This window comes from Nicotiana attenuata, chromosome 8, assembly GCF_001879085.1.
Source record: "Nicotiana attenuata strain UT chromosome 8, NIATTr2, whole genome shotgun sequence".
Taxonomy (NCBI): Eukaryota; Viridiplantae; Streptophyta; class Magnoliopsida; order Solanales; family Solanaceae; genus Nicotiana; species Nicotiana attenuata.
In genome coordinates, this window is record NC_031996.1 from 3,880,632 (window position 1) to 3,895,713 (window position 15,082).

At 33.3% G+C, this 15,082-nt stretch overlaps 1 protein-coding gene across 2 annotated transcripts in view; it reads right to left on the minus strand.

Moving 5' to 3' along the window:
• The window catches only part of LOC109230759 (cyclic nucleotide-gated ion channel 4-like), a 10,830-nt gene extending 1,394 nt beyond the window's left edge, over positions 1-9,436 (minus strand). Inside the window, exons 1-7 of one of the 2 annotated variants that reach the window (XM_019396172.1) lie at positions 8,740-9,435; positions 6,801-7,016; positions 5,509-5,822; positions 4,821-4,929; positions 3,449-3,685; positions 2,677-2,763; positions 472-737 (exon numbers count right to left, since the gene is read on the minus strand). In XM_019396172.1, coding sequence (XP_019251717.1) covers positions 472-737; positions 2,677-2,763; positions 3,449-3,685; positions 4,821-4,929; positions 5,509-5,822; positions 6,801-7,016; positions 8,740-9,237 — 1,727 coding nt within the window. In that variant the 5' untranslated portion in view covers positions 9,238-9,435. Of the gene's footprint in view, positions 1-471; positions 738-2,676; positions 2,764-3,448; positions 3,686-4,820; positions 4,930-5,508; positions 5,823-6,800; positions 7,017-8,739 lie in introns of both variants that reach the window. The other variant, XM_019396174.1, reaches the window with a different exon arrangement.

Here is a 15,082-nt window from a genome sequence, read left to right on the forward strand (position 1 = left end):
AACGAAAAAATAAAAATTTGAAATTGCAAAAAAAAAATTAAGGTAAAACAAAATATTTTTTTGGCGGGAGGGGGTGGGGGGTGGGGTGGGGTGGAGGGGTAGTAGGGTGGGTGGTAACGGAAAAACTGAAATTTGAGGAAAAAAAAAAAAAAAACCTTTTTTTGGAGAGAGTTGGTGGGTGGGTTGGCGAGGGTGGAAGGTTGAGAAGGAGTTTTGGAAAATGTTTTCCCTTCTCTTGATAAGGAAAACATTTTCCTCCAATTGGAGGAAAATGAGTTCATAAGGAAAATATTTTCCAAAACATTTAAGCCAACCAAACATGGGAAAATTGGGAAAATATTTTCAGGAAAATGTTTTCCTTTATACCAAACACACCATATATGTTAAAATTTATGCTTATTAACATATACGTTTATGTTTTGTGTAAAGAATATTAGGTTCAATTGAATGCATAACTCAAATACAACCTACCTGAAATGTTGTGTGACATACTTGACGTCGTCGGCCTCGAGGCCGAAGGCTTCGGTGGTCTCGAGCGTCACCAGCGTCGACGACGACGGTGGTAGCCGCTCTACAAAAGGCCGCCGGAGGCACCATGACAGAAGTTCATCTCCGCTGAAGTTGCCGGGGCCTAACATGCAACAACTTTTGACACCATCTCGCAATAATTGGCTACTTTGGAGATGACCTCTTACTATAAATAACATTCTTTGAACTGGATCACCTTCTTTTGTTATCTAAAAAAAGAAATAACGGAAGATAGTAAAGTCAAAGGCGAATTCAAGATTTTAAATTTGGGTATTATCACTTTTAGCCCGCGGCAAAAACTATTTATATTTGGTAGCCAAAAAAGTGTATAATGTATAGTTTTTGCATATAACATACAGAACATATATATATATATATATATATATAACATACAGAACATATATATATATATATATATATATATATATATATATATATATATATATATACACAAAAAAAATTATACAAATTTTATACACTTTTTGGGCTACCTGATGTAAATAATTTTTGGCACGGGCTAAAAGTGATAATAGAATTGTAGATACTTGGTGAATTAGCATAGAAATACTGCTACACCATTAATTCTTTTCCTACCGAATAAATCAATTAAAAAATAAAATACTATATTTGAATGTTAGAATCTTAATCTTCAAAGTGAAATATTATTAATAGTACTAATAATAGTCCCCTTTAAACCAAAAAAAAAAATCTCCAAGTGAAATACTACAAAAATTGAGAAGAATATATTGTTCAAAATTAAAACACATGAAACGCTATAAGATTTTAAAATAAGACATAATTAAGTGCCAAATGTGTAAGAAATAAATGATAGATTTAATAACTTTCTCCATTAGTATTGAATATTACTATTTTTGCAAAAGCATAAAAGAAATTCTCGACAATAATTAATTTAAACTCTTGTCTATTCATGCAGTTGCACTTTAAAAGCAATTTTCACCTTTATGTAATAAAGAGTAAATTTAAATTGCCGAGATTAAACAAACACGATTTTCGAGAAAACAACTCAGCAACCAACGGTATATATATTCAAAAGCAATTTTCATCTTTATGTAACAAGGAGTAAATTTAAATTGCCGAGATTAAACAAACACGATTTTCGAGGAAACAACTCAGCAACCAATGATGTATATATATATATATATATATATATATATATATATATATATATATATATACACGAAAAAAAAAATAGAATTTTATACAGTTTTTCGACTACTATTTTTACAGCGGCTATATAATATTATTTTTCCTTTTAAATTAATGAATGTAAATATAAGCCAGCAAAATATAATTGTATGTAAACAAGATTATGAATGGTTACTTAAATTTCAATTTCTTACATTAAAGTTAATAGATTATCTTTTGCAACGAGAAAGTCAATCAATTTTATCCAAATATCACAAAAGGCACTAAACTATATTCTGTAACCAAAAGGAATCTCTCAATTTTAATTACTTAAGTATCGCATAAAACCATATGGATGAAAACAATCGAGATATTTTTTATGATATTTAGGTGCAATTGAGTGACTTTTTTTGTTTCAAAGAAAGTTTTTATGACTTTCGTGATACTTTAATTTAATAAAGTTGAATACCTTTTTTATTGTAAAAAATAATTTAGTAACTTTAGTGCGATAAAGCAAAATTTAAGTGACCATCTGTGTAGTAACTATTTGGGGAGGAAACTTGCACTTACTGCCCTAATTTTGGATTATTATTACCAATGCAAATGCGGGCGAAATGCATCAATAGCCATTTTTAAGCCTGCTATTTAAAATATATTTACAATTGACAATGTATTTAAAGATTAGCCAATTCACTCAAACTTCAGGACTAAGTAATCTGATTTGAAAATTCAAGAGTAAGTGTCCTGAATTTCTAAACTACTAATTTAAAATTCAGGACATACGATTCGAACTTCAGGACACAATTTTTGAACTTTAGGACACGATGTCATGAAGTTTGAATTTTGAGGTTTTAACTCTAGGACGCCCTGTCCTGAAGTTTGTACGAAATTGGCTAATCTTTAAATACATTATAAACTATGAATATATTTTAAACAACTTGCTTAAAAGCGGCTACCTGGTGTTATTTCCACTGCAAATGCTGTAATGAGGTTCGAACTTACTGTTTCTCCCTTTGTAAATATCAGGGACTTGACGCGATCACATATGTTCTCGAGCACCAAATTATCCATATGTTGAAACAAAGGCACCTGAAATAATTAAGTGTAATATGGTAGTATGGAAAATAAGCTAGTCACTGAAATTAATGAAAAATTAGAAGAATTAATCCAAATAGTTGTCCAGCCACCTGGTTATACTAGAAATAACTTATGGATGTTAATATATACATAATAATCCATACATTATATGTTATATGATGATCACAAAATGACATTGTTTAGCCGCTCTCAAAATAATAGCAGAACAAATGTATATTTTTTGTATATTCTTTGTATATATATACATTCTGCATGTTATATACAAAAATTATACAAATTTTATACACTTTTTCGGCTACCAAATGTAAATAGTTTCGGTCGCGGGCTAAAAATAAAAAAAGCCTTATAATTTATGTATAAGGGCAGCCTGGTGCATTAAGCTCGCGCTATGCGGGGTCCGGGGAAGGGCCGGACTACAAGGGTCTATTGTACGCAGCCTTACCCTGCATTTCTGCAAGAAGAGCCGGACCACAATGGTCTATTGTATGCAGTCTTACCCTGCATTTCTTCAAGAGTCTGTTTACGGCTCGAACCCCTGACTTCCTCGTCACATGGCAGCAACTTTACCAGTTACGCCAAGGCTCCCCTTCATATAATTTATGTATACTTGCTAAAAAAATTAAACAGTGAATCCGGTCGGCGATTTTGTATAAAAATCCCAAAATTAAGAATATACCTGTCTGACCAAATCCAAACATAGATGATATTTAATGTCCCTCCTAAGGCCCTCGGGCAAATTTCTGATCATTTCACATTCATCAACTCCTCTAATTGCTGCCCATTTTTGCCTTTCAAAATTTCGAGTTCTCTGCTTTAACTCTCGAGGCAAACGTCTTCTCCTCATCCACCATTCTATATTTCTCATTTTTAGTTGCATTGCCTGTTTCTTTGATGTTGTTGCATGCAAAAATACCTGCAATATTTCATGTATCAACATATGCCACGAAATTTTATGTATTGACGGTGTAAAAAAAATATTTATATGATCGAGTTACTTATAATTGGTAGTAACTAGTAAATGGTAATTAACCATCTGTTATTACAGGTTAAATGATATTAATTAATTAACGCATAAGAAACTTTACACTGTCAGTATACATATAGGAGTAGGGTTAATTTTACTAATGATCACTTACCATTTATTTCACAAAAGTCACTTATCTATTTTTCATCACTTAAAAGTCACTAAACTTTACCTTTGTAACTTAAAAGTCATTCTAATTCAAAATCTATAAAATATCCTATAAAAATATGATATAGGATACTGATTGGTCAAAAATCAAAATATTAATAACCCATTTTGGTTTTAGGTCAAATCGGTCTATTTAAGCTTATGTGGCGTTATTGTTAGATTTTTTAATTAAATTTAATGCGATGTCATATTTTTTATTGAATATTTTACAGGCTTTGAACCAGAATGATTTTTAAGTTATAAATGTAAATTTGAGTAACTTTTAAGTAATAAATAATAGATAAGTGACTTTTGTGAAATATAGAATTAGTTGGATGACCTTCAGTGAAATTAACCCTATAGGAGTATAACTTAAAGGGTGAAAATTATTTGTACGTCCCAAGTTTACTTTAAAGATCAAACTTCTCCTCCAACTTTGAAAGATACATAATATCTATTTTGCCCTTACATAAAAGTCACGGCAAAATAGAGATTGTGTAGTATAGGAGGGGGAGAATGACTATCATTCAAAGTTGGAGCGGGAGTTTGATTTTGAAAACAAGTTTAGAGGCGTGAACGATTTTTCACTCATAACTTAAATCAAACTACAACTTTCATATATTGACAGGTAAAAGTATTTTTATATTATCAGGTCACCTAAAAGATAACTACATGTAACTATCCATAAAAAGTAGAATCAGAAATTTGAAAATAAAGAAAATTTTACCTACTAACTACACATACAGTAAGAATGTAGAAAAGATTATCACACTGATATTAGACGATATAAGTAAAATTCTTTATATTATTACGTTTTCCATTTACTAGAGCAATATAATATTTCTCTATCGTGTGGTTAAAACAGTAGGAAATTTACCTTGATATTACCAATAAACATGGTGACCAGAATTAACCCAGAGGTAAGAACGATGATTATGAAAATCACTTCTAGCCAATCTGTTGTGCTCTCCAAGTTCCCAAATGTACTGTTCAATATAATCATATGCATAATCCACTTTGATTAATTTGTTATTGACTTAATGTAAACATGAACAAACAAAAAGAAAAACCACTAGATTATATTACTTTCTCCATTTCAATTTATATTTTATAATTTCACTAGGTACGAATAAATTTAATAAAGAAATGAAATTTGTGGTTTTTAAACATGCAATAAGAATTGAGTGACTATAAAACTTTGGGTTGTTAAACATATCTTGCCAGTCTGCCAAAAATAATTACAGCCGCTAATCATATAAAATATACATTAATTATGTATAAAAAATGTATATTATATATTAATATACAAAAGAATATATTTTTTCCGGATATTATATCGGGTGAGGCTATATTTTATAAATTTCTAAAACTTTTCTTGTGATCTTAGCTTAAACATGTCATAACATTTGTGCGGTTTTAAAAAGCTTGTCATTAAGAGTAAAATGAACGTTTATTTAAGTTCTTTATTTTTTTAAAATTAAAAAAACTGTCAATTTTTTTTAACGAACTAAAAAGGAAATATTGTTACATAAATTGAAACGGAGGGACGAAATAAAAGTATATACCTGAGAGTCATGAGACCCCAGAAAATGGGAAGAAGTATCTTCTCAAAACGATTTTCATTTGCAAAAAGTTGAACAGTCCATTTATAAGCTCCATAATCAAAATTTTCTCCATTGTTTAAGCATGTAAATCTTGCATTACTGGTTTCACCCCAAATTAATCGACTTTTTTCCTTCACTAAATTTCTTGTTCCATAGTAAATTGGCTCTTGACATGCCAACATATTCAGGCCACAGCCATTTGTAACTCTGCACTGTTCTTTTAGACATTTTGCTGCCCTTTGGATTCCTAGCAAGTACCAACATGCTCCCACAGCCTGCTCCAGTGTCGGAAGCAGAATTTTCATTAAGGGGATTCAAAAAATAAAAAAATAAAAAATAAACACGCGAAGAAGTGAATTCAACATCGAATACATATACATAAAAATAATTAAGTTCATGTATTTTGAACTTAATTCAATAAGTTTTATATTTACTTTAAAACCTAGAGTTATTTTGTTCGGTATTCGGTATTTTATGGCCTGATTAATTCAGATTTGCTCCGCATTGGGCCTAGTGGCGAAGCTAGAAATTTCTCAAGAGTGTTCAAACTTGAAAGAAGTAAAAAAAAAAATCCTTGATAAAGAGTATTCAATATATGTTATATACCTCTAAAACTTAATATTTTACCTAGATACACAGTGTAATATTTCGAAGAAGGGTGGACAAAGCTTCGCCCCTGATTGGGCCCATTTAAGGGGGAAGCAATGCAGGAGTTTCTCTATTTCCAAGGCTCAAACTCGACATATCTATCCACCCCTTGGTGGTTAATTAAAAGCTAGAGTTTCTTTATATCATGTACATGATTTTGGGAAGGATTTAAGTTACATATACGGGACAATATAAAATTTAAATTATTTATACTACCAATGTAATTTATATAACCTTTAATAGACGGTTAACGGGTAAAGTTTCTGCCCTGTGACTAGGAGGTCACGGGTTCAAGCCGTGGAAATAGCCTCTTGCAGAAATACAGGGTAAGGCTGCGTACAATAGATCCTTGTGGTCCGGCCCTTCCCCGGACGACCCCGCCCATAGCAGGAGATTAGTACACCGGGCTGCCCTTTTTTTTAATAGACGGTTATCTATTTTTCGAGTTATCATCAAATCATGCTTGTTATTATAAGCCTTTACTATAATGTTATTGTAGGTAACTAGACTAACAGTGTATAAGTACTAGTATAACAATATTGACGGTGTATATAACTTAAACTTTTGCCGAAAATGTAAAATAGGGATTTAAAGATCGTCCTTACGTGTGAGGCGACAAAATAAGCGATGGTATTAAGAGCAATTCCCCACCAAACAGTGCCAAAGATATAGCCAGAGAGATTCTGCATTCTTCTCAAGAGGCAAACGGAGTGATAGATTTTGGGCAAATATTGAAACAGAAACATTATTAATAGAACTGTCATCACTGTTGTTGTCGATCCTTTCTCCAATAGAGCTGGAATTCCTACCCATATCACTAGCTGCAAAATTTGTTTTGTGAATTAATTAAGTACGTCCAACGATTTGAAAACTATATTACGTGCTAAGTTATGTTGTTCGGACTCTTCGAAAATACCGTGAGGTACGTATCAGATTCTCCAAAAGTGTCGGATCCCCCATAAACAATATATTTTTGGAGAATCCAACACGGTGTGACAGCATTTTGGAGAGTCTGTACAACTTAGGTGCTAAATAGTTAGTAAAAGTTAATGTGGAGGAAATAATTAACCTTAGTGACACCTTGCTATATTTGAAAATAATTTAATATCAAACTTTTCATTTTAGTACTTTTAGTGGCATGATTTTGTTTGTTATACTAATTTCATGTCATATTTAAGACCATAAATTCCAAAAGTCTTTTTTTAACAAGTCAAACAGGTTCACATAGAAGTAGGAAAAAAGTTGGACTATTTTCATTCGTATGAGGTTATCTTCCTCATGCATAAAAATATGTCAAAAATAAATGTCATTTGCCAAGATAAACATGTAATTATCCAAGGCGGAGCTAGAATTCTAGTTACAACAACAACAACAACAACAATGACCTAGTAAAATTCCACTAGTAGGGTCTGGGAAGGATAGTGTGTACGCAGACCTTACCCCTATCCCGAAGGAGTAGAGAGGCTGTTTCCGAAAGACCCTCGGCTCAAGAAGACAAAAGAAGACGATATAAGTACCACCACAAAAATCATAGGAAAAATAGCAACAACATGAATTCTAGTTAGTTCGGCATAATTCAGTAACTTTGGCCAAAACCCTATATTTGTGCTAAGAAGTTCATTAAATATGTATAAATATTTTTTTTATAATCCAATAAACCTTTCAAAAATTCAGAACTCATAGATTCAAAATTTTGTATCCGGCGTATAATAGTACTTTGTTGTACAAATTTCCTTAAAAAACAAGGTTATATCACATGCTTACTGCTATTGTCGCTGCATGCAACAAAAGCAACGGATGACATGCACGCCAGCTTTGTCATCTTTTAGTATAATTTCATGCTAAATTCCAAAACATACATTATACTATTTGGCATCACCTTCTATCGACTATTGATACCTAGAAGATACACCATTCTGATTCAAAATAAAAACAAATTGTGAACGGGAGCTGATTCAGAATTTGAAGTTTATGGATTTAATTTTTACAGAAACTTTAAATTAATAATATACCTTAATAATTGGGTTTACTGTAAAAATTATATGGATATTTAGTAAATTTCTTAATATATATTCAGGGTCTATGCAAAAACTACCGGAGTCCTGTAAACCTATATATTATAGTCTATATCCACGTCTGATTTTGAATCATCTAGCTAGGTTTATTTGTTGATTCTTTCAAGAGCATGAGCCATAAGTTGAGCTAGGCTATTAAGTGCGAGTTCAGTCGAACCCAGTCATTTTTGCTTAAATACTGTATTTGTATTAGGAAATTCATTAAATATGTATAAACATTTAATGGTAAACCCGGTAACTAAGACAAGCTATGATTTTCGTGGCAAATTCAGAACCCATATACTTCAAATCTTAGTTCCGACTCTGGTGGTCATAAGCTATATATATTGTTCGGACTCTTAAAAATGATGATGCACCGGTGCCAGATACTCTGAAAATATACCACTTTTGGAGAATTCGACACGCACCCGACGACATTTTTAAGAGCTCGAACAACATATGTTATAAGAAATGAATAGAACAAACTCACCTGGGGTAAAGGGAGGATAACAAAGAGATCAAAAAAGAAACCCTTCTTAGCCTTAAAGTATGGCTGAGCCACCATATGATTTCGCCGTGATCTATTGATCATCTTGAATTGCAGCCACATGTTCCACACGTGCAATGCGTCGGTCATGCACCGGAGCACCGTCACCGTGACGGCGAACCACCCGTCGACGAAGAGACACATGCAACTCTCACTTATAGAAAGAGCATAGAAAAATAAAGGGTCTAAAAATAGCCCTATGGCACATACTAGTAGAAATACTCTGTTCCATTCTTGAACCCATTGTGCTCTAGGGTCTATTATCTTATTTCTTGAAAAAAAACCAATAATTAATCCTCCTTTATTTCTACCTTCTTGAATTTTGTCACATTCTTGTGAGTTATCTTCTTCTTCTACTTCTTCTTCAATTTCTTCTTCGTCGTCGTCGTCCTCGTTGTCGTAGTCACTAACACTATATATATCCTCATAATGACTAGCCATTTTTTTTTATAGTAGTAACTTTTTTGTATTTGAGTATTTCTGCAGGATAGACTTCGACAGAAAAGTGAAGAGTAACGGCAGCAAGTGATTGAAGGAGGTGTGAAGAGAAGGTTGATTTTAGTTGGGTTTGAGAAGGGAAGAGAAGAGAATATATGCAATATATATTTGAGTTATTAGAGGTATGGGGTTTATAACAATTTCAAAAAGAAGACAAATGTTTGTAGTTTTGGAGCATTGGTTAAAGATATATTTGGAGCTTATAACCTAAGAAGACAAATTGGAAGAATTTCCTAAACTGACCCTTTGGTAATTTGTTAGTAGCATCCAAAATGGAACTGAAAATAGAAAAAACTAGATTAAATTACATTGATTATATAAATATACACTTATATCGTCATAACATTTAAGTTAAAAGCATTTATACATGCAACGTCAATATAAAGTAATTTAACTAAATTACTGGTATTTTTTTGTTCTCCCTAGTAGTAGTACTTATTTTCTCTTTGATTATCTGTCCTTACTTACTGTCGACATTTTTAGTTAATTCTAAAGTAAATTTATTACTCCTTCCGTCTCGTTTGTGAAGGTATTTGACTGCGAAAGAAAGAAAAACTTTTAAAATTTGTAGGCTAAAACATGTCATAAATATTTTTTGTGACTATAAAATTATGTTTTTAAATTTAAAATAGAGAGTTGAAAGTTAAATTGTTCTAAATATGAAAAAGTATCATTATCCTTCTGACAAATTAAAAATTAAAATGTATCGCATAAAGAAAAACTGAAGTAGCAATTTACGCTAACAACAACAACATCAACGGTATTCCGATAAGTGGGATCTAGGGATGATAGTATGTACACAGACGTTACCCCTACCTTATGCAGGTAGAGAAACTGTTTCCGATAGACTCTCGACAAATAGCTATTTACAATGTTAGAATAAAATTCAAATAATAATTGAGAAAAAAGTTGAAAGGGGTAATATTGGAATAAGAAGAATGAGAAATAAGGAGACAAAATGTGGGAAAGTTTAAATAAGGCAGATAAAGATTTGGAGGAAGCTGCAGAGGTTGGCAAAGAAAGGGTCAATTTCACGAATAAGTTTGAAAAAAACAAGCTTCGACGCAGTTTCCTTTTTTTTGTTTGTTTGCAAATCAATCATATGAAAAAAAGCTATCTACGTTACTACTATAAGATTACTATTACATCATACATCACTTTCGATAAAACAGACCTGGCTAGCGTTTGGTCATAGATCCCAAATTTATTTTGAAAAATCTGATTTGGGTAAAGTTTGGTTTGAAGATGAAAATGTGTTTGGACATACGTTTTCAAAACATATTTTTCAACTTTATTTTGGAAAAACATGTATATAATTCCCAAGTTAGCTGATTTTGGGATTTGGGATTTGACCAAAATATGGCAAAATTTATGGCCAAACATGGTTTTGAAAATAAATCCCAAATTTATTTTGGCAAAACTCATGGCCAAACGGGACCTTAGGAACTCGATTTTGAGAAATAGAGCCGTTAGGAACTTGAACACATTATCTTAACTGCCATAAATGTTCCCTCAATCATCACCTCAAGATTTTTATCGAGTTTAGCTTATGAACACCGACAATTATTTTATAATATACGTGACCTATATAATTGTGACGTTCATGACAGAGGGCGGGCTGATGAGGACAGATCAAAGAGAAGGATTGTCAGGCTTCTAAGGGGTAAGCTTCTGGAAGGAGGGTGCACATGACACCTTAATTAGACGTATCCCACATCGCAACGAGAAAAGAAAGAGAAGAGCTTTATGAGACATACAACACGAGGTCACATTGTATGCGCAACGAAGAAATAACATGGTATAATACGTTATAGTATAATAACTAGTATATGTAAGTTAAATCCTTCCATCCATCATGTACACTAATCCATCTCCTCTTATTACTACATAAACTTTGTTGGGGCATGTAAGGGAAAAAAAAAGGAGTCCCCGCGCTATAGTTTAACGGTGCTTCTGCCGTTAAAGTATAGCGCGGTATAATAATGCGTTATATATAGCGCCGTATAATACTGCGTTATATATAGCGCAGTATTATAACGCGCTATACCTGTTTGTGGGCCCACCAATTAGTCTCCTGCATTTAACTGACATAACTGTAATTCAAATATATATATATATATATATATAGTGTGGTATTATACCGCGCTATACCTGTTTATGGGCCCACCAATAAGTCTCCTGTGATTAACTGACACAACAATAATTCAAATGGGTATAACGCGGTGTAATACTGCGCTATACATCAAAAAATTCAGCCCCCTGAGCTACGGATTGCCTTATTTAAAGGCGTTAGGATTCTATGAACATACGTCGCTCTGGGTGCCCATGCTTGCCCGGCACATATTCCTGTACAAGTAAGCGAGAACAACAACACCCCAATTGTACTGGGTTAAATCATCTAGCTGCTGAAGATGATGTAGAAATCGCAAACTCACTAAATTTCCCGAAGTGTTAGAGAACAAGACACCCCCAAAAAGAAGGAGCAGCACTAACCTCGTGTACCGGTGAATATGTAGATCATCTGTCTCGCCGGTGATGTCGGGGTGCAATATCTCCAAATGTTGTCTAATAGCTGTCAAAGTCATGCAACTGGCCCCTGAAGCTGCAGTCTCATCCTGTGGCCTGAAACCAGTGAACTGCTACAGCAAGTCCAAATACTTGGCACGCGACATAGATCTCATATACTAAGGCAATGCAACGACCAGTCCATCAGCAGGCAGCCCATATAAAATCTCAACATCCTGCAGCATGATGGTGGCCTCGCCAATGGGCAGGTGGAAAGTGTGCGTCTCCGGTCGCCACCGCTATATCAAGCCCGTGATCAGAGACCAATCGAGCTGCAACCGCCCAATCTGAAAAATCCTATAGAAGCCCGTATCCCGCAGGCGCTGGACTACATGGGGATGGAACTCTGTGCCCCTCATAAAGTCCCACAAGTCGTCCACTCTCCTGGCGCGGAGAGTCTGGTCCAGTAGCTCTCCCTCCCATACGTAGGCGCACCTATGATCGCCTTGTAACACTAATAGCTCATCGGAGAAAGGTCCAGGATGCATAGGCGGCACGTCCATGTCGTCTATTGTAAATTAAACAATATTAATTGTTTGTTTTGTTTTGTAAATAATTAATATTTAATTATTTAATTGGACAGAGTATATACCTATGGGTTACAGGCTCGATATTTGAGGCCCAGTAGCACCAAGCTATCTTGAATTCTTATGTGTGTCAATTTTAATTTTTTTATAATTTTGTGTGTTTGTTTTATAAATTAAATAATTAATTTTTAATTGGACAGCGTATATATCTATGGGTTCCAGGCTCGATATTTGAGGCCCAGTACCACCAAGCTTTCCTGAATTCTTATGTGTGTCAATTTCAATATTTTTAGAATTTTGTGTGTTTGTTTTGTTTTGTAAATAATTAATATTTAATTATTTAATTGGACAGAGTATATACCTATGGGTTCCAGGCTCGATATTTGAGGCCCGGTAGCACCAAGCTTTCCTGAATTCTTATGTTTGTCAATTTCAATATTTTTAGAATTTTGTGTGTTTGGTTTGAAAATTAAATAATTAATTTTTAATTGGACAGCGTATATATCTATGGGTTCCAGGCTCGATATTTGATGCCCAGTAGCACCAAGCATTCCTGAATTCTTATGTGTGTCAATTTCAATTTTTTTAAAATTTTGTGTGTTTGTTTTGTTTTGTAAATAATTAATATTTAATTATTTAATTGGACAGAGTATATACCTATGAGTTCCAGGCTCGATATTTGAGACCCAGTAGCACCAAGCTATCCTGAATTCTTATGTGTGTCAATTTCAATATTTTTTTTCATAATTCTGTGTGTTTGTTTTATAAATTAAATAATTAATTTTTATAAATTGTAATTGGACAGAGTTTATGTTTGATCTATCAATATAGTAGATACTTAAACTACAGAGATTCTACGCTAAAAGGCTCTACATTTTACTACACTGAAAGGCTCTATATTTTACTGCGCTAAAAGGGCACTAGTCTTTAAGTAAATAAATAATCTAAACTAAATAAAAATAACAAATATATTTTAATAACATAACATTCACGAAATTACATATAAAACAGTAAAAGAAATTTATGAACATTTTTATTAACAAGAAAAATTATTTCTCAACTTTTAACTATTTTTTTAAATACTAATATGTTAATCCGGATAAAAATAACATACTAATTTAATCGCAAACAAAACATAAAACAACATGTAAACACATTCAATACAACTAATATGCATTATTATACGATTTTCGACATAAACTAAATCAAGAATACCTCGATTTATGTTTTTAGAAAAGTCGGAAAATTGAAATTTTGAGCCCGAAACGAGGAAACCACAACAACAGAAGGCTTGGGTTGGATGTGGGACCTACAATCTTATCTTTTTGTGTGACGGGTGGGGTCCACTCATGATTTTTTTGGAGAAAAAGAGGGGGGGGGGGGGGTAGGGGACCGTGGTTTCTCTTAAAATTGATATGGGGATCATCTGTTTCTGTCGTGGGGAAGAAGAAGGGCTCTTTATTTAAGAGGTATAGCGCGTTATAATACTGCGCTATATATAACGCATTATTGCACTATATATAATGCGTTGTTATACCGCGCTATACTTTAACGGCAGAAACACCGTTAAACTATCGCGCGGTATAATACCGCGTTATATATAGAAAAATAAATTTTTTTAGGCAGTAGAAACGTATTTTAAGTCCAAAAAGTTAGCGTATAGGTTTCGGACTCAAAAAAAAAAAGCATATTCTATTTTAGAACTCTCTAAAGGGAGACTTATAGTACAGTATTACTTCCTCCGTCTCATATTATATGAACGTATTTGGCTGAATACGAAGTTTAAGAAAGAACGAAAGACTTTTAAAATTTTGTAGCATTAGACATACAGTGACATTTTTATGGCTATAAAATATATGTATAAGATAATATTGCAGATATAATGTAATGTACCCCGTTTGGACCAAAATTATTGAATTCTGTCGAAACCTTAACTTGTATTGTAGATCAGCGCGTGTAGAATGGGTTTGAGTGAAAAGAGCACATGAATTTATTGTGGAGCAGTCTGCTCCTTCATAAGCTTAGCTGGGTTCTTGATAATACTCTTCAATTTTTTGGCTTGGCACTGTAAACTTTGTTGTTTTTACTTGTAAATGAAACACTGACATTTCTGTTATAACAGAAATAGTACACTTTCTTGAACTTTTCCTTGTCTCCTCCAATTGTTTGTTTTATTCCGAAGCAAAAAAATTTCTATACTGACACATAAATATGGTCCATCCTTCCTACTACTCGCCAATGGTGGAGGCACACCACTGATTTTGGCCCCCATGTGTGCTAAATATGTATCTTTTTTTGTAACTGTGGTGTCCGATCCAATTTGCACGCAGTTTAACTACTTCCAACAGGGTATCTATTACCTCCCACCAGCACACGTACTCGAGTAATTCTGTCCACCAAAACTTGGACAATGCATCTAGATATATTTATACTTCTAATAATGTACCAATGGTCACACAAAAGTTTTACGCGTCATGGTGCTACTATATCTACTAGAGGCAGACCTATAGTAATTAGAAAATTACACCAAATGACCTTGAAAATGGATAGTTTTGATTTTTTTGACCCCGCTTGCTTATGGACAAACCTTTAAGAACAAAAGTCAAAAGTGTTACCCATGGGGCAAGCGAGGAGCAACACTTGTTAAACTTGAAGTTCTACCCATATGGGGCAAGCGGGGTCAAAAAAACAAGAGC